At 37.6% G+C, this 25,397-nt stretch overlaps 1 protein-coding gene across 2 annotated transcripts; it reads right to left on the reverse strand.

The window, feature by feature from the left end:
- Positions 1-16,326: 16,326 nt before the first annotated feature.
- Positions 16,327-23,785, reverse strand: LOC107793137 (strigolactones hydrolase CXE15). 2 transcript variants are annotated; one of them, XM_016615424.2, is made up of 5 exons: positions 23,373-23,782; positions 23,179-23,215; positions 20,118-20,201; positions 17,403-19,877; positions 16,327-16,699 (listed from the first exon to the last, which is right to left on the reverse strand). In XM_016615424.2, the coding sequence occupies exons 4-5, from the start codon at positions 18,077-18,079 to the stop codon at positions 16,393-16,395; spliced, it is 984 nt and encodes a 327-aa protein (XP_016470910.2). In that variant the 5' UTR covers positions 18,080-19,877; positions 20,118-20,201; positions 23,179-23,215; positions 23,373-23,782; the 3' UTR covers positions 16,327-16,392. The 2 variants fall into 2 exon arrangements, with proteins under 2 accessions (XP_016470910.2, XP_075093263.1); XM_075237162.1 differs by lacking the exon at positions 20,118-20,201 and having other exon boundaries at positions 23,373-23,785.
- Positions 23,786-25,397: the final 1,612 nt, after the last annotated feature.

Here is a 25,397-nt window from a genome sequence, read left to right on the forward strand (position 1 = left end):
ACGGCTGAGAGCATCTGCCACAACATTGGCTTTACCGGGATGATACAATATCTCGACGTCGTAGTCTTTCAATAATTCAAGCCACCTACACTGCCTCAAATTCAACTCTTTCTGCTTGAAGATGTATTGTAAACTCTTGTGATCTGTGTAGATGTCAACATGGACGCTGTATAAGTAGTGCCGCCATATCTTCAAAGCATATATTACTGCAGCCAATTCCAAATCATGGGTTGGATAATTCTTTTCATGCTTCTTCAATTGTCTTGATGCATAAGCAATCACCTTCCCACGCTGCATCAATACGCACCCCAAACCTATACCTGAGGCATCACAATATACCACATAACCTTCTGTTCCTTTAGGAAGAGTGAGCACTGGTGCGGATGTCAATCGATTCTTCAGCTCCTGAAAACTACGTTCACAAGTGTCAGACCACTGGAACTTGGTAGCTTTCTGTGTTAACTTAGTCAATGGTGATGATATAGAGGAAAACCCTTCCACAAACCACCTATAATATCCTGCTAGCCCTAGGAAGCTGCGGACTTCTGATGGTGTTGTAGGTCTCGGCCAATTCTTTACTGCATCGATCTTCTGAGTGTCGATACTAATACCCTCGTCAGATATCACATGGCCAAGGAACGCTACTGAGTTCAGCCAAAATTCACATTTGGAGAGCTTAGCATATAACTTACGATCCTGAAGTGTCTGTAATACTATCCTTAAGTGGCCCGCATGTTCCACCTCCGAACGAGAATATACTAGAATGTCATAAATGAATACAATCACGAACACATCAAGATAGGGCCTAAATATAGTATTCATGAGATCCATAAAAGCTGATGGGGCATTTGTTAGCCAGAACGACATCACCAAGAACTCAAAGTGCCTGTATCTTGTCCGGAAGGCCGTCTTTGGAATATCCTTCTCATTAACCCTCACCTGATGATACCCTGAACGTAAATCAATCTTGGAGAAATACTTGGCACCCTGGAGTTGGTCAAACAGGTCATCAATTCTTGGAAGTGGATACTTGTTCTTTATAGTAGACTTATTCAACTGTCGATAGTCAATACACATCCGTAACGACCCGTCTTTCTTCCGCACGAATAGGACTGGCGCACTCCAAGGTGAATATTAGAGACAAACACTTACGACTCTACTCTACGCACGATCTAGATTCAGGAAGAAGGTAACAACCCTAGATGTCATGTAGCCTCCTGATTATAAATGAGGCGCGCTACACATCCATAATCAAGACTCTACTAGACACGGCTCATAGACAACCCCTAGGATAGACTTGCTCTGATACCAAGTTTGTCATGACCCAAACTGGAGGGTCATGACTAGCACACGACCATACTTGCCGAGCACTAACGTACATTTTATCTAACCTTCATTATTATCTTTTAGGGCTGACGAGATCAATATAAATGGTAGACCTGGATCATGGACAACCAACAATAAAATATGACAGCATGAACATACATTGCAGGGGATGACCAAACAATCAAGAAACTACATATAAGGTATGAGCTACCACGCTACCATGAAAGACTATATAACAAAAACCAGCCGACAAGGCATACCAAACTATACATGAGTCGACACTTGTCTATGAGCCTCTAAATGAACATAAGTGCTGCAACATAGCCGGAACAAGGCCCCGACATACCCATAATGTCTATAACAAAAATGCATACCAAGACCAAGGCAAGTCCGGAGAAGGGATCTCGCCAATCACCGCTGAACTGGACAGCCTAATGTGGTGGGGGAGCTGCACCTGCCTGTCTATCATGACCTGCAGCACGACATGCAGCGTCCACAAATAAAAGGACGTCAGTACGAATAAAGTACTGAGAATGTAAGGCAGGGAACCATAAATACGATCAGTAATGTAAGCAAGGATAGAGAATATACAACCTATAACATCTTAGTACCTCTGAGGGCTACTGACATGAAATGCATGATACATATGTATAAATACATAAACTTTTAAAACATTCGCCTCTGTGGGCATCATCATCATCATATCGTACCCGACCATAATAGGCTCGGTAAAAAAATGTACCCGGCCATCATAAGGCTCGGTAAAATCGTACCCGGCCACGTGGAGTTCAGTAAAACCCAACTGATCAGTGGTTGCACAATAGGTGTCGTACCCGGCCAACTATAGCATGGCTCGGTAGAGTAAAATAGATACATATGTATAATGCATGCTCGACTCATGGAATCACATTCTAAACCTTTCGGAGTGACGTAAGGTCGGTATTCTCTGTACACATTATTAGGACTAACTCTTCACTATGAACCTTATAAGAATCAGGAAGTACCAACAACATTGATAACATAAGAATAAGAGAAGCAACATTAACATCAATCGTTCCATAAGAGGGAAAACAATGTAAGTACTGCAAGCTTCTAAGAGTAGAGTATCTTGGAAGCTCATTCATTACATTATGTACAATCAGAGTCGTGCAAAAGAAGGAAAGGGATAGCCTCACATACCTTGTATATACTGCCCCAATCTCAAGCTATGCAATTGTCAAAACTCCTTAGTCTACAATAAGAGAAACGATACTATCGTTATCATTTAAGCGTCATAACTATTATGTATCGACCACAACCTATTTTACGATGAAACGGACAACACCTCCCCTATATATATGACTTCACACCATTCAAAACAGTCACCAAACAGCCCAAACAACATCAATAATAAACATATTGAGCCTCCCAAAATAGTCCACGCACAGCCTAATCACTCCATACATATGACGACCACCGTAGTCGTGTCAAACGACCCGGAAATGTTACGAATAACTATCATCCCAAAACCCTACATATATATAGTGTTTCTCCACACCCTGCCTCCTCCAAAACTCCACAAAACAATAGTAAAATACGTAGCCCAACAACAACGTAAAATAGTCCACAAAACAATAACATTACTACCAAGCCTTTCGATATATATTTCACAAGTTCTAGCTTCAATGGCTTAGCCGCAACTTGGATAATCTTAAATACATATAGAGTAAGAGTTTCATTAACTTTATGCAGAAAGAACAACTCCAATTTGACCTTAAATTTCCATGAAATATCCCTCCAATGCTGCCACAATAACAAAAAAGCGAAACTAGCGATCAATTAGTGTTTTTCGGCACTAGAATCACTTTAGAAGGCTTGAAATCACCTAGGATTGATATTAAGAACATGAGGGAGTATTTACAAAACATAAACCCTTTAAAACAACCTCCCACACGAGCTGGAACGACACAAAAATGAGCAACAACAAGAAGAACAAGAGACTTACTAGCGCCACAGAATTCCCGACACTTGATTTGTGTTGTTTGCCCTTTTTTGGGTCTTGAATCTTGAGAGAATCTTGATAGGATGTTCCTAGGGTTCTAAGGTCTGAAAATAGTGAGAATAAATGACTTAAAATGGGTTGGAGGCATCCTATATAGGTCCAAATATCTTAAACCACCTTAGTGGGCCCCATAGAGAGGTGCTTGGCGCAGTCTCGCAAAAATGCGAATATCTCTCTACTCTGAGATCATATCGATGAACGGTTTAATGAGTTGGAAACTAGACTCATAGATATTTAATTTGGTTAGTATATCACCCCGTAATTCCTTGTAAATTAGGAGAAAAGTTTAGAAACATTTGACCTAATGTTTAAGTAAAATTATGAACCTAAGTTGAGACAACTTTTGTCAACTTTTGTTTCATAACTCGTTTGACTTCAAGACTTATGATACAGATATTATATGATTAAAATACCTTAATACATGACCTCTTGAGTGTATTAAGCACCACTAGATTTACCTGAAATACGAGTTACAACATCCTTGATTCATTTAACTTCTAATACTTGTTAATCACCCTTATACACTCTTGTATCACTTAAGACCAATATGATTGACTTCTTATCATCTCAAAGATAATTCCTTCTTGGATTTATGTTAACTAATATATGGCATGAACTAACACATGTGGATATGGGTTGTAACACCCTCCCCCCCTTAGGAACATTCGTCCTCGAATGTAAGGGTTTATGGGGAGTTTAAATCATCGTGGATTCCAATGGAAATTTCCGATCAATTTTCCTCTTATTTTGCCTCACATTTGGGTATATCTCGGGATTCTTTGAGTTCCCCTATTTATATTTCTACTCATGTGGGAGATTCCTTGGTTGAAGACCGCATTTATTAGTCGTGTGTGATTTATTTAGTAGTTTTGAGACCAGAGCCGATTTATTATTACTCATCATGGGAGATTTTGATGTTATCTTGGGCATGGACTTGTTGTCTCCCCATTATGCTATCCTTGATTGTCACGCCAAAACCGTGACACTGGTTATGCCAGGTGTACCGCGAGTAGAGTGGAGGGGTACCTTAGACCATACTTCAAGTAGAGTTATTTCTTTTCTTAAGGCTCAACGTATGGTTGAGAAGGGGTGTGACGCGTATCTAGCTTATGTGAGAGATGTTAGTATTGATGCCCCTTCAGTTGATTCAGTCCCAGTAGTACGGGATTTTTCTGATGTGTTTCCAGCTGACCTTCCGGGCATGCTGCCCGATAGAGATATTGATTTTGGCATTGATATGTTGCCGAGAACTCAGCCCATTTCTATTCCTCCGTATCATATGGCTCCTCCTGAGTTAAAGGAGTTGAAGGATCAGTGGAATTGCTTGATAAGGGTTTTATTCGGCCCAGTGTATTACCTTGGGGTGCTCCTGTCTTGTTTGTGAAGAAAAAGGATTATTCTATGTGTATGTGTATTGATTATCGCCAGTTGAACAAAGTTACAATGAAGAACTGTTATCCTTTGCCTCGTAGTGATGATCTGTTTGACCAACTTCAGGGCGCACGAGTGTTTTCTAAGATTGACTTGTGCTCAGGTTACCATCAATGGAAGATTCGGGAGCCAGATATCCCAAAGACTACTTTTAGGACTCGGTATGGTCATTACGAGTTCCTTGTTATGTCATTTGGGCTGACCAATGCCTCCAACAACCTTTATGCATTCGATGCACATTGTGTTCCGGCCATATCTTGACTCGTTCATCATTATTTTTATTGATGATATTCTAGTGTATTCCCGGAGTCGAGAAGATCATGAGCAGCACCTGAGGACTGTGCTTCAGACTTTGAGGGAAAAGAAGCTATATGCAAAGTTCTCGAAATGTGAGTTTTGGTTGGATTCTGTGGCATGCTTAGACCATGTAGTATCGAGTTAGGGTATTTAGGTGGATCTAAAAAAGGTGGAAGAAGTGTAGAGTTCGCTCAGACCATCCGCAGCTACAGAGATTCAGAAGCTCAAGACAGCTTTGACAACAGCCCCAATTTTGATATTGCCTACAGGTTTGGGGTCTTATACTGTCTATTGTGATGCCTTGAGGATTGTCCTTGGAGCGGTATTGATGCAGGACGGTAGGGTGATTGCCTACGCGTCCAGACAGTTGAAGGTACATAAGAAGAATTATCCTGCCCATAATCTCGAGTTAGCTATTATTGTTCACGCCTTGAAGATCTAGCGTCATTATTTATATGGTGTGCCTTGTGAGATTTATATTGATCACCGGAGTTTGCAGCATCTGTTCAAGCAGAAGGATCTTAATTTGCACCAGAGGAGGTGGTTGGAGCTGCTGAAGGACTATGATATCACTATTTTGTACCACCTGGGCAAGGCCAATGTGGTAGCCGATGCTTTGAGTCACCGGGCAGAGAGTTTGGGGAGTTTAGCTTATTTACCAGTAGTAGAGAGGCCCATGGTGATGGATGTTCAGGCCTTAGCCAGCCAGTTTGTGAGATTGGATCTTTCAGAGCTCAGTCGGGTTCTAGCTTGCGTGGTCTCTCGGTCTTCCTTGTTTGATCGTATCCGGGAGCGTCAATTTGATGACCCTCATTTTCTTGTCCTCAAGGACAAGGTTCAGCATGGTGATGTCAGAGATGTGACTATTGGTGATGACGGGGTATTGAGGATGTAGGGTCGGATATGTGTACCCAATGTTGATGGGCTTCGGGAGTTGATTTTAGAGGAGGCCCAAAATTTGCGGTATTTCATTCATCTGGGTGCCGCGAAGATGTACCAGGATTTGAGGTAGCACTATTGGTGGAGGTGGATGAAGAAATATATAGTTAGGTTTGTAGCTCGGTGCCTCAATTGTCAGCAGGTGAAGTATGAGCACTAGATACCGGGTGGGTTGCTTCAGCAGATAGAGATTCCGGAGTGGAAGTGGGAGCGGATCACCATGGACTTTATAGTTGGGCTCCCACGAACTTTGAGGAAGTTCGATGCCATTTGGGTGATTGTGGATTGGCTGACCAAGTCTGCGCATTTCATTCCTATGTGTACTACCTATTATTCGGAGCGTTTGGCAGATATTTATATCCGGGAGATATGATTGTCTGCATGGTATTCCAGTTTTCATCATTTTAGATAGAGGTACTCAGTTCACATCACGGTTCTAGAGGGCCGTATAGTATGAGTTGGGTACTCGGGTGGAGTTGAGTATATCATTTCACCCTCAGACGGACGGACAGTCCGAGCGCACTATTCAGATTCTTGAGGATATGCTCCGTGCGTGTGTGATTGAGTTTGGAGGGTCTTGGGATCAGTTCTTGCCATTGGCGGAGTTTACCTATAACAACAGCTATTAGTCCAGCATTCAGATGGCACCATATGAAGCTTTATATGGTAGGCGGTGTAGATCCCCGGTGGGTTGGTTTGAGCCGAGTAAGGCTAGATTATTGGGCACAAACTTGTTTCAAGAAGCTTTGGAGAAGTTTAAGGTGATTCAGGATAGACTCTGTACAGCCCAATCCAAACAGAAAAGTTACGCAGGCCGGAAGGTTCGTGATGTTTTCTATATGGTGTCGCGCCCCCTTTTTTTTCTCGCGAAATAGGGTTTATGACATTGAAAACTCTCTTAATGGGTATTAAAAGAGAAGAGTCATCACCTAATGATTAAAGTGCATTAGGACACTAAGAATAGTTTGATTTAGGAAAATCAGAGATTGAGTAAGGGCTTGAAATTATCCCGAAGGGAAGGTGTTAGGCACCCCTCAGGATCCACTAGTGTGGTTCCCGGCCATACTATAATTGTGACTTTAAGTAAGCAAATAAGAGTTTCAAATATGAGGGGGTTTTCACATAAGGGTTGCAAATAGATAAAATTAAAAGAAGTGAAAGGCAAGCTGAAATTTGAGAAAAACGGTTTAAAATTTTGAAAGGTAAACAACGAAATAAACAAGTAAAGTAAAGGGGGGAAGGGTCCTAAGTTTATAAATAATATTGATCACCCCACACAATGTCCGGTAATCGCTCCTCGACGAGGGGTTACACGTGACGTTATTGCGTGGTCATCACATCCATATCTACCCTTTCCCACCTCGTTAAGGTGTTAAAGCGCGGAATAGACTCGTTTACTTATTGCATGCTATTACCCGCCCCAATTCTATCAGCCCCGGAGGTGCTTGGGACTACTAATCATATAATGATGGAAAGTTGGCTTATTTGTGGTTTCAAAAGGTAAAAATACTAAGGCGACAAATAAAACATGTATAGCAAGTATTGGGAAAACACATAAACAGGTATGACTCAAATAAACCTCCTCAAATCAAAGAAAAGCATCTAGTTTAGCATGTCTTGCATGTACTGATTAGGGTCTGATTAAAACTTAAAAGGGGAAAACAGGCTGATTTATCACATATTTTCAAATAAGAAGTCCGAATTAGACCTGCCCGCTGGTTGTAATTAACAAAAAAAACTGGTGCAATCATAACTTTTATCCTAAGGCTTGCCTAAGTATTAGACAAAACCTATAGGCATGATATCTACTGGTTTCAGAAAAGATGAAGTGTACTGATTTTAGAAGAGGCCGTCAGTTATTCAGGGAAGACAAGTTTTGACAAAAGATTCTGCAGATGTTGGACAATGATATTGCCGATTTTAGACTTATAGGTGAACGAAAACGTTTCATACTAGGTTGTTAATTCCTATAGGCATGCTTTCTAGGCGTTGTTGACTTTAAAAACATTGTTATTGGCATGCAGAAATCCTATAGGCAAATCATCTATATGCAGTTAGTTATTTAACTCCTATAAACAGGTTTGCCTAATGACAGTTGCACATGGAAATTGCAGGAAGTCCTATAGGCATATTATCTATATGATATGCAGAATTTCAGAAATGACTTATGGACATGGTCTCTATATAATGCAGAAGTGCAGAAACCTATAGACATGGTCTCTATATAATGTAGAAGTGCAGAAACCTATAGACATAGTATCTATATGAAATGCAGAAGTGCAGAAGTATAATGATTCCCTATGAACATGATATCTACCCCTTTGCAGTAATGATTCCCTATGAACATGATATCTATATGAAATGCAGAAGTGCAGAAGTATAATGATTCCCTATGAACATGATATCTACCCCTTTGCAGGCATGATTCCCTCCCTTTTCACTAGTCATCCCCAATAGTTATTACAGCCTAGAATGAAATAAGAAAAGCAAAATTAAAAGTACAACCAAATGGAGCCTAATTCAGACTCCATGTCTGAAATATGAGATGAACTAACTCTAAAGATCATGATCCAAAGTCTTTCTCTCATCTTTGGATGTGTAAGAGTTCCCTAAGAGCCTCATATGGACTCCGGGCAGTGCTCACACCTAAATGTTACTAGATTAAGAACATAGTGCAGTATGGAAGGGTCAACCCTCAAATGTCCAAGTTCAGAGGGAACTCAAGGTCCCAAGGCAAGGCTCACAAGAGGGGGCAGAACCTAGAAGCTAGGAAAGAGTGCAAGTGCAGAAATGAAATTCTGAAAGGGGAAGGGGAGGAGGGAACAACTTAAAAATTAGTGCATGTAGGGGTATAGAGGAGTAGGGAATTTGCAAGAACACAAGAGAAGCAGGCTGATGGTCATACTCAGCAATGGGATATGCTGGCACACCCTCCAGCCTGTTAGAGGTTAGGACCTCATTGGTTCAGAACTCAAGTCATGGGCAACAACTCATGTTGCCATGCCCTAAGTCATCACTTACAAACATATAGGGGTAATGGGGTAGGGAGCAAAGATTCACAGTAGAAACAGGTAGTAGAACATAGACATATTAAGTTAAATATTGAACTCTACATAAGCAGTAAGGTAGCCATGGATATAAAAACTTTAAGTAAACACATTGGGGTGATGCTGAAACTAAAATTAGGACATACCAGTTTCAGAGAAAACAAAACAAAGAGAAAGCAGTAGTCTTGTAAAGCCAAAGTGCAAACGAGTAATTAGAATGCTATGAGTTTAGAAGAGAATTGTGAAGTGTGAAGTGTGAAGTGTAGAAGTATTGAATTGAAGGTGTCCTAAAGTGTAGAAGGGCCGTGCCCTTTTATAGTGCATAAAGCAAGTAGAAATAGGTAAGAAAAATAGTTTGGAAATCAATTACACAAGGTCTCCCTTTAATTAAGGGATTCTGATTTCAAACGGGCAAAATAATTAAGGAAATGGGTCAATCAAACACTTTTCCAAAGCAGTACAAGAGGGGTAAATACATAGAGGTTTATTTAAGGACAAAGTCTTGATAGTACATGGTTTGTGCAAATAAGGAAAGGAAATCAGTTAACAGCTAGTAAATCAGAAATTGAGGATTTCGTATGAATGAACCAGGTCAGAAAGATGGGAAGGATTCGACTTAAGGAAAATCAGTACCAATCAATTAAACTTATTAAAAGGAATTCTGAATCAATCACAAGTTGGAAAACCATTTTGAAGAAATATTCCTCATATATAAAAGCATATAGACACGTTAAACATGAAGAAATTTGTCATGCTATTCAATAGAAGTGTCTAGTGTAGGAGAATCAGAATTGTGTGCAAACAAAAGAAGTTCACACTTAGTTCATAGACCCAGAAATAAGTCTGAAAGAGTCAAGGGTCCTCAAACAGAACCCTAGTTTGATCATATGACCAAACTCGGAGGAAACCCCTAAATTCTAGGGTTTCCGACTCAAGTCAAATACATAGATGAGGAGGCAACAGGCTCAGAGATTTCCTTTCAGAATCTCATGAGAAGACAAGCAAATACAAATAATATTCAAAGCAGACAGAGCATAGAAGCATAATGAGAGAATAGTCACGACAGTAAAAGAAACGTGTTTAAGAAAACTTTTTAGAAGAGACTTAAACAGAGTTCAGTAGAAGGCAAACAAAACTTAAGAACTCAGTAGGAAATACATACAGTAGAAGAACACAAAAATACCGAAAAAGCATAGCAAAAGATCATATAGGAAAATACAACAAGATAAACATGCGAGCATGGTACAAAACACAGTAGAAAAGCAAAGCACAGAAGAACATGCACGATAAAGGAAAATATAAGAACACAGTAGAAGAACATGCGCGGTAGAAAAGAAAACATAAGAACATAGTATAGAAAAATACACACAAAGAAAAGAAGAAGAAAAGTCAGAGAAACATTTTAAGCTTTTCAGAAAAACCCTAAATCGGAAAGAAGTAATTTTTGAAAGAAAAATTAGGGAAAACGTTTAAAAACTCAAGTAGAGCACAGATATAGAATAGATTTAAGAAAACAATCAGAGAAAACCTCAAATAGCTAGGGTTTCAGAGGAACCCTAAAGCGAGAAAGGCTTGGAAAAAATCCGATCTGAGTCGGATAAGTCAGAAATAGGCTCATAATGCTTGGATATGCCGGAGCAAGGCCGGAGAGGCCATAGAACCTTGAATCGGAGAGGATATGAACGGACACCATCAAGGTCAGACCTCGAAACTTCGAACACCAAGTGTTTAAGAGCAGAGGGAGATGAGTTTAAACCATCCATGGCCTGATAGGCCATGGATTCCGGTGAGCTGAAGGTAGAAGACAGTAGGAGATGATTAGGGTTTCAAGAACCTTTGAGAGAGCTTGAGAAAGGGGGGTATTTAGAGGCGGATGATAGAATGAAATGAGTTAGGGTTAGGGGTGTGGACGGATTAAAAAAGGAAAGGGGAAATCGTGGCCGTTGATCAATTGATCAACGGCCTGGATTAAAAGGGGTTTGGGTCAGGTAGTTTTAAATAGGTTAAGGGTTGGGTTAAATGGAATTGGGCTGGTCCGAAATTGGGTTTGAAATTGGGTCAATTAGGGGAACCAATTTTGGCTATAATTGAAACAAAATGGGCCAGATTTTAAATAGCCACTTTTCGCTTTTTATTTTTATAAAAATAGTAAAATGACTTATAAAAATAAATTAAAGGTACTGAATCAATTAATGATATATAAATATTAATTTAAAAATATTGGAACCAATTTCATAATTATAAAATGCTATTAATCTTAAAATAGGCTAAAATTGCAATTATATGCAATTTAGCTTTTAAAATACCAAATAAATTTGTAAAAAAATGTATAAAAATTACCCTAGCTATATTTTGGTATAAATATGAGAATAAAGTAAGTTATTAACCAAAATGATAATTTTGATAATAATTATTGGTTTTTGTACTGCTAAAATGGGCAATAAATCAGTTTAAAAATCTTTTAGAAATTAGGAAAATTATTGAAACATTTGGACATACTTACATATGTATATATATGCTATTTTTAAAGTATTTACATGTAAAAATACATAGGAAAAAATTGGGTATCAGCATATGGTTGGATAGCGGGTTCTGCTTCGGGTTTCGCCTATGAAGGGCGTTATGAGATTCATGAAGAAAGGAAAGTTGAGTCCGAGGTTTATTGGTCCTTTTTGAGATATTGCGGCGTGTTGGGGAGGTTACTTATGAGCTTGCCTTACCTCCCAACTTGGCAAGAGTTCATTTGATATTTCATGTTTCGATGCTCCTGAGGTATCACGGTGATTCATCGCACGTATTGGATTTCAGTTCAGTTCAGTTGGACAAGGATCTATCTTATGTTGAGGAGCCAGTGGTTGGACAGGCAGGTGTCAGAAAGTTGAGGTCAAAGAATATTGCATCAGTAAAGGTTCAGTGGCGGGGTCAGCCGGTCGAGGAGGCAACCTAGGAGACCGAGCAGGATATGCGCAGCCGTTACCCTCATCCTTTCATTACTTTAGGTATGTCTCTATGCTCGTTCGAAGACAAACGAATGTTTAAGTGTAGGAGGATGTAACAACCCGCTCGGTCGTTTTAAAAATTAAGGTCCTGATCCCCTATTAACTGCTTACCCCGTGTTTGTTTCTACTATTTTGATTCGCCGGGATATTTGGTTTTGAGTTTCGGCGTGTTTTGGGACACTTAGTCCCTAAATGAGAGCTTAAGCTTTAGAATTTGGATCGTAGTCATAACCGAATAAAGACGGCCTCGGAATGAAATTCCGTTGGTTCCGTTAGCTCTGTTGGTGATTTCGAGCTTAGGGGCGTGTTCGAATTATGTTTTGAAGGTCCGTAGCTTATTTAGGCTTGAAATACCGAAAGTTGAATTTTTGAAGTTTCCGGTTCGATAGTGAGATTTTGATATCAGGGTCGGAATGGAATTCCGAAAGCTGGAGTAGCTCTGTAGTGTTGAATGTGACGTGCTTGCAAAAATTTAAGTCATTCGGGCGAGGTTTGATAGACTTTTCGATCAAAAGCGTAATTTGAGAGTTTTTGGAGTTCTTAGGCTTAATCCGATGTTAAATTTGTGTTTTGATGTTGTTTTGAGCTTTCCCGAAGATTGGAACAAGTTTGAACGATGATTTAGGATTGATTGGCATGTTTGGTTGAGGTCTCAGGGGCCTCGGGTGTGTTTCGGATGCTCAACGGATCATTTTTGGAACTTGGCCAGTGGGATTTTTGTGCATAGCGTTCGCGATAGTAGTCTCGCATTCGCGAAGAAGAACGCGTCTGGGCAGAACTTAAATTTCAAAAGCGAGGGTTTTGAATTCATATCACAAAATTGAATTGGGAGCTCGGTAGGAGATGAATTTTGGATAGATTTTCGGAGGGAGTTTGCGGGTAATGATTCTTAACTCCTTTTTACTTATAATCCATTAATCTAAATGTAAATTCATCATCTAATTTCATATTTGGGGTGTGAAATTGGGGAAAATTTGGAAAAGTTCATAGACTTAAATTTCGAGTTTTGATTGGGGGTTTGACATTGGATTTAGATAATTTTGGTATGGTTAGACTCGTGAGTGAATGAGGGTTCATAATCCGTAACTTTTACCCGATTCTGAGATGTGAGCCCGGGGGCATTTTGGTCATTTTACCTAATTTTGCGTATTAGCTTAGAATTTATTTGTGGAATCAGTTACTTGAAGTTATATTTACATTATGCAATTGAATTGAATAGATTTGGGCCATTTGGAGTCGAGTACTCGTGGCAAGAACGTGGTCTCAGGTTGATTTTGAGTCGTTTCGAGGTAAGTGGCTTGCCTAACCTTGTGTGGGGGAAACCCCCTTAGGATTTGGTATTATTGATATTTGAAATGTCTTGTACGTGAGGTGACGAGTGCGTACTTGTACCAATTGTTGAAAATTTGATTTCTTTAAGTAAAGTTTAATTGTGTTTCTTTTCATGTTTATACTACTTGCAATTTAAGCCTATTGTTAGCTTAGGGAAGCATGTCTAATTGACTTAATTGCTTTACTTGCTCAAACTGCCTTATTTGGATTATATGCAGCATGCTAGGCTAGAAATACCTGTTTTTACCTTGGTATAGAATTTGAATTGAATTGTGTATTCTTCGTGTTGTTGCTGTGTGTTTACTTTGGGACGGTATCCCGGGAGATCCTCCTGCATGTTTACTTTGGGACTATGGATTGGTATTCTGGTAGATCCCCCTGCACATTTACATTGGAACTACAGGACTGCACCCGGTAGATTCCCCCTGTACTGGATATTTACATTTGAGACTACAGATCGAATTTCCAGTAGATCCCCACGCATTATGAGTTGGACTACGGGACTGCACCCGGGAGATCCACTGGATATTTATATTTTGGGACTACAGGATGGTATCCTGGGAGATCCTCGGTTGTTATCCCTATGTTGAGCTGTACTCCTTTTCCGTGATTAGTTTGTCTCTGTTATAGTTGCTGTTGTTTTTTTCATTCTATGTTATTTCTTACTGTTGCACTTAGTTATACTATCTCATTCTACACTGTTATACCTTATATTTCATTTAATCTTAGTACGGCCCTGACCTTCCTCATCACTACCCGACCGAGGTTAGGCTTGGCACTTACTGAGTACCACTGTGGTGTACTCATGCCCTTTCTGCGCATGTTTTTCGTATGCAGATCCAGGTACTTCCACTCAGTCTTATCACACTTGAGGCGAGGCACTTTCGTAGAGACTTCGAGGTATATTTGCCGCGTCCGCAGACCAAAGAGTTCCTTTCTATTCTCAGTACTAGTATAGCCTTTCTGTATTTTCCTTGTTGATAGATATTTCTGAAGTTAGAGCTTTTTATGTAAACTCTTAGCTGTGATTCATGGGGTTCCAGATTTTGGGAGTGTTAGGTTGAGATTCTTGTACTGTTATATGCCGGGCGGCATCTTAAACATTGTTTCATTTGTTATTTCAGTTTTTAATTATTTTCTTTCCGCAAATTGTTTCTTTTCTGCATTTGTTAGGCTTACCTAGTCGTAGAGACTAGGTGCCGTCACGATAGTTCACAGAGGGTGAACTGGGGTCGTGACAGTCTTCAACTGATCTCTCACGCACCGTCGAGGCAATTATGTCAGAATTCCTCTACCGGTGCGTCGGTTTTACAAACAATGAATCCGGCCACAAGATTCTGGAAATATGTATATCAAAATGATTGATGGTGAGAGTTACTTCGCTAGACCAAAAGGACTCCCCTAAACCAGTCAAGTTCCAGTGAGACCGTTTATTTCTCAGCCAGATTTCAAACTCAACACCAGCTCTGATACCATGTGACAAACAAGGTATGAAAGAATCAAAGTAGTGTCTTATTCCATGAAGTGATACATATATATACATGTACATAGGATCCTAATTATGGAAAGAAGTAAAAGAAAAATCCTAAAAATCTGCTATCAAATCTCAATACTTATTCTATCTATATATAGTACAAGTAATCTGTCTATATTCATTCTTTATGTCTACATTCATTCTTTAACAAAAGGAAACAAAACTAAACATGTCTCGTTGGTATTTTTATTTATTTATGTATCTACGATCTTCAAAAGAATAATGATAGAAATATTCAACAAATAAGTTTGCTAATTTGATACACCGGTTCACTAAGATATTGCTAACGTCAAAACTTGAGAAGTTGGTATATAAATTGGAACATGTCGTCTTAATGAAATTAAGTGATGTTTTTGTCTAAGAAATGTATATATGCATTGCACTCTTTTTCCTTAATTAAGGTGTATTTTTATATATTAAAGTTTTGACCCAGTGAAATTTTCTAGTGAGGTTTATAATGAGACTAGCGGTAATGCAGGTTAATAATTATGTAACAACAACAATAACAACAAATCCAGTGAAATCTCATAAGTGGAGTCTGAGGATGGTAATGTGTATGCAGACTTTAACTTCACCTTATGAAGGTGGAGAGATTGTTTTCAATATACCATCGGCTCAAGAACAGTAAACAATAACCAATTAATAGCAACAACAAGGTAAAAGGCAGCGGAAGCAAATGACAAAATATGTAATAATCAAGATCAAGGAATACGAGAATACAAGACTAGTGTCAACTACTGATTATAGTGATGCACCGTATAATAATAAGGAACTAGGAGTAAAAAAATAAAAGAGTAATACTAATACTACTGGTAGGACAAGAAGCGTGTTAGTAATGGCTTATATTTTTTTTCCCTCAGGCTCCACAAGATTTTTTTCTTTCTTCACAAAAACCGTCATTGTGGATATCCAAAAGGAAAGTTCTAAGAAAGAAGTACTATTATTTGTGAAAGTCCTTAAATTCTAAAGAAAAACTCCTAATTCCTATCTCTTCGTATTCATAATTGCTAATAACTCTTCTTTTTCTATTTGGCATTCTGCTATGTAATCTTATAAATAGAAGTATTAGAAGTCATGTTTGACACACTTGAAAAGCAAAAAGAGAAATTCTATCTATTCTCTCAAAATTCTTATGATTTCTTCCTATATTATTCTTCTAGTTAATTTTATAAAAGGAGTAAATGTATTATTAATCTGCTAGTATAGACTCTATTAGCTTTTGCAGACATGAACAAGATAAACACATAAAAGCTAGTACTAGTTTATAAAAGGACCCCTTAATTTAAATTATTGCATATAGTAGAGCAAAACACCAAGCATAGCAATAAAGCAAAAAAAAAAAAAAAAAAACACAGACCGAATAAAAGTATAAAACACACAAAAACAAGAAGAATTACATTTTTAAGGGAAACAAAACTTTATTAGCAATAAATTTCTTGTTTCTTCTTAAGAAGAATTGTCTTGAATGAACTTGTTGATAGTGAGCATCAACTTCTTGGAAGGGTCTGAATTGGGATAAATAGTGAAAAAACCATGTTGTTGTCCTTCAAACTCCACATATTCAATCTTCTTTCCCCATTCCTTCAATCTCTTTGCATAGTCTTCAGCTCTGTCTTTAAGAAGATCACATCCTCCAACAATCACAAGAATTGGGTCAAGATCAATCTTTTCCAAGTCTGGACTGTTGGGCCCAAATGGGTTCACAAGTGGATGGTCAGTTGTTTCCCCTATTGGTATTGATAGTCTCCAAAACCTGTAAATGAGGAAAGCAGCACTGAAATATACACCGAGTATAAAACATTTAGAGAAATGTATATTTGCAGTCGTTCCCAAAAATAATAGCCGATAAAATATAAGTATATTTTATATATATATATATATGTGTATTATATACATATTTTATATACTTTTAGCAAGCGAATGCAATTAGTTTCGACCGACCGGCCAATTTTATATTTTGCCCAAACATTTAGATTGAGAAATTTTGGGTGGGCTAGCATAGAGGACTGTTTAAAAATTGTGTCATTGAACTTACCAATTGTTTACATGTAACATATTTTGATGAATTAGATGACCAAGTCATTTACAATTTAGGCCATAGTTTTTGGTGGCAATTAATAGAAAATTTTGGTTATATCTAAAATGATGTTGTATTTAGGCTAAGTTTTTTATTTTTATTTTGGAATTCACGTAAGCTAGAGTTCTAAGAAAAAAATATTCCTTAAACAAAGTACTAGTTCAGCGAAATCTCAAGAAAAAAGGTAAAATTTTAAAGAAAAATCATATGAAAAGGCTGATTAGAATCTCCTAAGAATCGTAATTTGCAAATGAGAATTTAGAACTAATGCCTAAACCATTTCAATTTGGATTTTTAGCAAAAACAAAAGAAGATATGTGATTATGGAACTCAATGTAACAAAAAGTTTTTTTAAAAAGAAGTTAGAATTCTTGAGAACCTGTCAATGAGCTCAATGTTTAAGAAAGCTTCTTTAGGTCCCTCAGCTTCAAATTTTGTCCTTGTAGTCCCTCCAAAGAAAGGAAGCAAATATACATAACCCCTAACTCGAACCGGAGCCAGCTCGGCTGATCCAGCTTTAAGCCGAACCGCCAAATTATGCGCGATGTTACCACCGGCTGAATCACCTGAAATAAACACTCGGCTAAAGTCAGCAACATCTGTAAGCCACGTGTCCGGCTCATTAGACACGGCTTGATCTTGGAGCCATTTAATAGCCATGTAACCATCTTCAATGGCAGTTGGGAGCCGGTTCTCAGGAGCCAACCGATAGTCGGGGGAGATAATCACGGCTTGGAGCTCAGAAGCAAGCTTGAAACAATAGTTTTGACAATTTGGCCATGTCCGTGAGCCGATGCAAAAGCCGCCACCGTGAATGTAGTAGAAGATGGGCAGCTTATTAGCCGAAGTGGGAAAAGTCGGCTTATAGAGCCGGAGTTGAAGGTTATGCATGGCGTCAAATACAACATCTATCCAAAGAACTGAACCATCATCTTGTATTGGTACTTCAAAACTTGGCTTACTTGATCTTACTATAGTTCCATCACTATACACCCTAAGAACACCTCTACATTCTTCGACCTCATGTGGCTGAACTGCACTACTACTGTCCTCCATCGCTCTCAATATGTGTTCTTGCTAGTGTTTGTGTGTGTGTTTTAAGATAGAGGCGAAGGGGAGAAAACATAGGAAGAGTTAATAAGGGGTGGTTTGTTTGTATTTTGTGTGTTCTATTTGGTGATGATAAGAAGGACAAAGTATTTTTCAAGTACTATATTACAAAGTTTGTATTTGTTTGTCACATAGTGTTATCACACACGGATTAGGTTTGGCACAGAATAAAATGATGATGGAAGAAATAAATTTATGTGCCGGCAAATGCTATTTGACAAGGCTCAATAATCAACGCTAGATTGGTGGGATGTAACTATCCTTAATCAACGCATATTTTGTAATTGGAAGCCTATGGAGTTCTCTTGAGATTTGTCTAAATTTCGTACTGTAAAATTATGATCTGAGCTTCTCATTTGCCCATATTTTGAACCTTTTCACAATAATCAATACCTTGTATATCTCATCTGGAGAAAGAGTCACTTCTTCTCGTGAATATCTTACATGGAATGGCATAATAAATAGAAAAACAACCACCTCTTTTCTGTTGTTGCAATTAAAATAAGCTCTTATATTATTGCTCTAACATTTAATTTGATGTTTCCATAGTTCTGATGTGGGATTAAATTTATACTCCTGGTACGCGGGATAAAGTGGGATAAGATGTGCGATTAAATTATACCATGTTTGGTTGACGGTATATATTAAATCCTGAGATAAATTTATGCAGTCAACTAAACATGGTCTAAATTTAATCTCAGTCTCAATAAAGAATATCACACCTTATTATATTATCCCACCTCCTAGGCAGGATAAATTAGTCTAAGGATTATAATACCGAGATAATTTAGTCCTCGTACCAAAGACCCCTTTGCTAACCAGATGTACAGTTTTTCCAGCATAAATACCACTAAAGCATTAAAAAAGGAAAAAGGAAAGAAATGAAAGAAGACTTGCCCATTCAGAATGCAGTTAAGCAAAAAAATGTACTCTTCGGTGCTGACTTCTCATTATTTCCACATTTCACAGTTCATCCTCATTCTACATTTCACAATACGTGGATGCCAGTTTCATCCAGCATACTGAAAGGAAGGATTTCTGGAATGCAGTAGGTCCAGGAAAAGAGTTTTCAAAATGACCCATCTTTCAAAAAATTGCAGAAATATGATACTTTTTGGGGGTGATCTTAACGTTTGACCTCCGCTTGTCCTATTGCCAGAACTTCAAGGTCAAAAGTTAAAAGTGTTGCCCATAGAGCAAATGAGGGGTAACACTTGTTAAATTCAAGATCATCCACTTTCAGGGCTATTTGTGTAGTTGCCCCTAGCTTTGGTATTTTAAGTCCACACATTCGATTGTTATATTCACAATTAAGCTACATAGCTATACAGAATAAACCATTGTAAAGCTGTAGGGTGAAAGATGGAAAACTCATTTGAAATAGGAGCATAATATCATCAAGATATGCATTTTCTTAGTTCCCATTTTCTCATTAGAAAGTTTTCTTGATGTTGAAGCCTTGAAGGTTTAAAGATTTTAAGGATAAGGACTTGGGGCTTACCAGTGCACAAAGCAATCCCCGGCTAAAGCAAGCGTAGGGGAAGAGCGATACATTTTGATAAGATGTGAAAACAAAATATTTAAACAAATAGAATAGACTCATATTTGTGCTTTAAATTTTCAGGTATTGGTGAATTAGCCTCAGAATACACGTCAATAACCACAGGAGAAAAGAGCGCGAGTAGTATAGGTCACAACCGTTTTGAGTATCCAGAACCAGCACATTTCTTGCAGAATACTAATCCTGCAAAAAGAGGCACCCAACAAAAAGAGATTCTTTTAGCTTCAGAGCGCAGTAACATAGTATATTACACGATGGATGCAATCATACTCGAGACCAGATATTAGTGAAAGATCACTTGAATTATGTATCATTCATCTATCTAGACGCAAATCAGAGTTATCCCCGTTACATGTTATAAGCATTCCATATTAACTGATTACTTGAAGTTGGTTGGGAAATGAAATTGCAGCTGAGAGGTACCTGCACCCTTGCAAACTTTGCAGTCAACTAATCCTTTTTCGGTTGTCATCTTACCATCATTGCAAAAGACACACTTCGTACCACCTATGCATCAAAATGAATTAATTACATGAATCTTCTTTCCCTTTAGAAGCAAAAGGATTGCCATCAGCAACACAGTGCATTTTGTAAAAAGAACATGTGTGCATGACTTTATGCTTGAGTTAGAACCCTTTTGTTAAGCCAGATAGCTTGATTCACCTGTGATTGGTAAAAGCTGAAACAGAATTGGCTGAACCAACAAGATGTGCAAACGTTTCTCTCGCTACCCTCTTCCTCCACAAGAGAGAGAGAGAGAGAGAGAGAGAGGTGTTGTCGAGGATCATGACATATCTTGATTTGAGCTATTCATACTATGTGACCGGGAAGTGGGGGGACTATTTGTATTAGTAAATATTAGACTCGCTAAACTGTTTAACCCAAAAAATAGTTTTCAAGGTCAAAACAATAATTTTATATGACGGGCCACAAGCAACCGATTCAATCCGAAAGATATAAAATTTCGTTAATACAACGTGATAGAGAAGTGAGAAATAAATTCAATGACAAATAATATAATAAAAATAAAGCAGTGAAGAAAGAATTCTTATTGAATGATCCTTGATAGGATAATAAGCCGAACAGAGCTTGAATGGCCGAATTATGGCTAACTTGAGAGCAATATGCTATAAATTACAATGTATAGAATTGTAGAGAAGAAAATTAGATTCCCCTGATGGTGGTAAAAGTATGTCTATTTATAGGGCTAAATCTAAGTAACTAGTCTCCTTGAATTATGGGTCCATTATGAGCATTTACTCAATCCATCCATTACTTTTGGAAGACTTGTAACAGCTGTGTAAATGCTGGAATTCCGTAACTGATGAGTTAATTCCATAACTGATGAGTTAATTCCATAATTAATGAGTCAATCTCGTGCCTGTTGAGTCAATCCCGTGCCTGTTGAGTCAATCTCGTGCCTGATTGCCTTGTTCTGACCGTTACAATCATTTATTACATTTATTAATAATTGATTTGTAACTGATGGTGTAATGATGGTAAATCCCATATAATCCGGGATTAATTTATTCCTTCCTCATTTGTAATTATGAGATATTCTCCCGCGCCTGATCTGGGCTATTTCATGATGATCAGTTCCGGGGCTAATAGACATGGTATGAGTATGTTCGGTCCCAGGGGTGTTTCACATTTCATCTTTACATGTCATTCTTCACTTTTCTTCAAACTTTATTGACACGTGTCGCCATTTAATAGACCCACATGGCGAGTCTAATTTTTACTAATACAAATAGTCCCCCCACTTTTCGGTTACAAATTAATTATTAATAAATGCAATAAATGATTGTAACAATCAGAACAAGGCAATCAATTACGAGATTGACTCAACAGGCACGAGATTGACTCAACAGTTATGGAATTAACTCATAAATTATGGAATTAACTCATCAGTTACGAAATTCCAGCATTTACACAGCTGTTACAAGTCTTCCAAAAGTAATGGATGGATTAAGTAAATGCTCATAATGGACCCATAATTCAAGGAGACTAGTTACTTAGATTTAGCCCTATAAATAGACATACTTTTACTACCATCAGAGTAATCTAATTTTCTTCTCTACAATTCTATACATTGTAATTAATAGCACATTGCTCTCAAGTTAGCCATAATTCGGCCCTTCAAGCTCTGTTCGGCTCATTATCCTATCAAGGATCATTCAATAAGAATTCTTTCTTCTCTGCTTTATTTTTATTATATTATCTGTCATTGAATTTTTTTCCACTTCTCTATCACGTTGTATTAACACAATTTTATATCTTTCGGATTGAATCGGTTGCTTGTGGCCCGTCATATAAAATTATTGCTTTGACCTTGAAAACCATTTTTTGGGTTAAACAAGAGGGACGTAAAGTATTCTCTTCTACTAGCTCACAGAGTTGTTGGCATATTCCTCTTTCTGTCCATTAATATAAGCTATAAGACTATGGAAGAAATGAAGAGTGTACAAGAAGAACTAGCCTTCTGTTTCCTTCTTTTCAAGTCTTAATCTATTTGTATTTGTTTAAGTGCAGGGTCATCGCAGTTCTCCAGCTAAAGCACACGTAATAACATCCTAAAATAGAAGCAATATACAAATCCATCATAGATTAAGTGCATACCACCTTCTAGGCCTGTGTTTCCCAGGCATGCGTGGCTAATCGAAGCATACCCTTCCACTTGATTATGAAGATAAAGAAATTACCAAATACCAATATGCTTGTTTACAACTAACAACAACAACAACAACCCAATGAGTTCCCACGAGTGGTAGGGTAAGATGTACGCAGTTTACCCCTACCTTGGAAGGGCAGAGAGGCTGTTTCCCACTTGTTTAGAGTTATGTATATTCCGGATAATAGTTGCCTGCATAAATCAATAAAGCAGGACCTAACATAGCATATATGAACATCTTACTAGTTATTGATGCAGCGTTTAAATGGCTAATGGAGGAAGCTGTAGCTTATGGAACAATCCTGTAAAGCTTTACCATAACAATCAGTTGTCATTTATCTAGTTTCGATCGTGATCACTACTCTTACATGACTTACAATACCATACAATTACTTAAATTGCTTTTATTTGGTAACTAATATTGGTCATGAATTGAGGCATCTTACAACTTTGGATCCCTTACACAGTTGGACTTGGCTTGTACAGATAGTTTCCTCTTAACTCAATTACATCATTCTACATGAGGAATTATATATATAACATCGTTTATAGTTCCAGTAAATAACAGAACTACTAAAGTAAAATGGTATAATAATAGCTTCTTTGAGTTTCATTACTTCATCAAATCCTAATATATTCCCATTACTGTTGGTGTTTGAAGTGTCAAGGCTGAAGTTAGAATTCTGTGTTAGAGATTTAAAGAAATCATTATTCTTGGTAAGTGATAGCCATGCATTAGCAGAATTAATTAAAAACTAAAAGTAGATTAAAAAAAGGGATAAAATTGCCATGTGCATAAGTTAAAAGGCTCACCATTCCCAGCACACCTATCACAAGGAACTGGATCTCCCTGCAAATATTAATAAAAACCCAACTTTAAAAAAAACCTAAGATACCTTGATAAAGTGATCAAAAGGAGAACTTTATTACCTCCACAAGAAAAGAGATGCAATAAAAAGGAAACTTTATGAAACCCACTGAAAGAAAACAGAGAAAAAATTGTATACCTTGAGGCCAAGAAAGAGGGAGAGAGCAATGGCAGCTAAAACGCTGAAAGTGGCAAGAAATGTTTGGGTATCCAAAGGGGGTGAGTCAACACCAACGAAGAGCAAAATGGGGTGATGATGCTTTATTGTGGATGGGAATAGTTGCTGAATTTGGGAACAACATGATGACAATACTGGGATTTCAAGATTTGTTGAGAACTGAGTTATTGGGAAAGAAAATGAAGAAGGACAGCAACTGAAAGGGCATAGAGATGAACGAATTGTTGAAGAAAAACAAGAAGAGGAGAGAGAATGGAGGGGATAGAGTGAGGAGTGAGAGAGTGTTGTTGCCATTGCAAGTAAATTTGTGGAGCTCAGAGTTCGGTTTATGCTCACTTGTCTCACTCTTGTTTTTCTTTTCTTTTTAAAATTTTCTTTTATCTTCAGTTTTGTCATTTTTAAGGAGTACTCTATATTATTTGTTTCCTCGAGTATTAACAAGTTTTTGGAAGAAAATACATCACTATGGACTTTCTAAAAGGAACTAAGTATTTGAGGATTTTGCATTAACTTATCCAATTTTAAACTCTACCTGGAATTTTCAAAAAAGAGAAGGGGAAGTAGGTGAAAGCTTGATGAATAGAGCTAAAGGCATTTAAAAGAATAGATAATGAGAATCCAATAAAAGAACTGAATTAGTTTTTTTCTTTCAATTTTCTATTAATTGGTATTTACGGAGTAGGAGGGTAGATACTTACCCACACCGGGTATTTACACCAAACTATATTAACTCACCATGGTTAATTAATTTAATTAGATGAGAATGCATATAATTTACCATGATTAAATGATTGAAATCCATATACAAAACACATATCATGTATCTATTGGTTTGGTGTAAATACCCGGTGGGGTAAGCTTTTACTGAGTAGGAGAGGAAAGAACTTAAATGAAACCACATGATAGTGAATATAGCCTACCTCAACTTAATTGAAATATAATTGATATTAGGGCACTCACTAATACCACTAGACTATAAGCTAAACGACTAAATAATTCCATTTTCTTTTTTTCTTTTCTTTGAGAAAGGAGAGCAAAATAATTCTAGTCTACACTAATTAGCTAAATAATGCTATTTTGCACTAACGTAAAGTAAAAATGTGCCAAATTAAAAGAACATTGTACTATTAATTTTACCCAACAAAGCTAAAACATATCAGAAGAAACACATGTCTTTGATGGAATTTGGCTCTAAAACCTCATAATTCGCCTATCACTTTATTGATTATTAGGTCACAAACTTAAATGCCAAATCATGTTATATTCCTTGTTGCATTTTGGTAGATGCCTATAAGATGCACTTGATTTCAAGTTATTTTTTATTATACTATTCAACAAGAATTCAATAAGAAAAAATATTTTTCTATTAGTAATTGTGCCACGTCAAACATGATAAGACAAGTTGAAATTAGCTGGTAATTGTAACGACCCGATCGTTCGTTTTGTGTACTTGCATCTTGTTACCCTTTTTTTATGCTTCACACATGTGTGTTTATGATTTTATGACTTGCGGGGTTGGTTAGTTTCGTTCCCGAAAGCTTTCGGGTTGATTTGGACTCTTGATTCTTAACTTAGAAGTTCAAATTAAACAATATTGACCAAACTTTGACTTTTGTGAAAACGACCTTGGAACTATATTTTTATGACTCTGATAGCTTTGCATTGTGATTTTGATCTTGGGCGTATATACATAATTGATTTTGGAAGTCCGTAGGTTGATTTGTGTTGATTTGCCGAAATTTGGCAATTTGAAGTTGGAAAGTTTGACCGTAGGTTAACTTTTAGCTATCGAGCTCGGAATTGGATTATGGGACTTGGAATAGGTCTATTATGGTATTTAGAGCTTGTTTGCAAAATTTGGTGTCGTTTGGTGTTGATTTGATAGGCTTCAGACGCTTAGTTGTAGTTTTAGAGATTCTTGAACTTTACTTCGAAATTCATGCGTTTTAGTATTCGATTCGTAGTTTTAGATATTATTTTTATGTT

This window comes from Nicotiana tabacum, chromosome 18 (assembly GCF_000715075.1).
Source record: "Nicotiana tabacum cultivar K326 chromosome 18, ASM71507v2, whole genome shotgun sequence".
Classification (NCBI taxonomy): Eukaryota; Viridiplantae; Streptophyta; class Magnoliopsida; order Solanales; family Solanaceae; genus Nicotiana; species Nicotiana tabacum.

Excerpts from the sequence above, each read along its gene's own strand:
- LOC107793137 (XM_075237162.1), bottom strand. The coding sequence starts at position 18,079 with ATGGAGGACAGTAGTAGTGCAGTTCAGCCACATGAGGTCGAAGAATGT. Across the intron at positions 16,700-17,402 it reads AACATTGAGCTCATTGACAG|GTTTTGGAGACTATCAATAC; the intron begins GTTCTCAAGAAT and ends CCTCATTTACAG.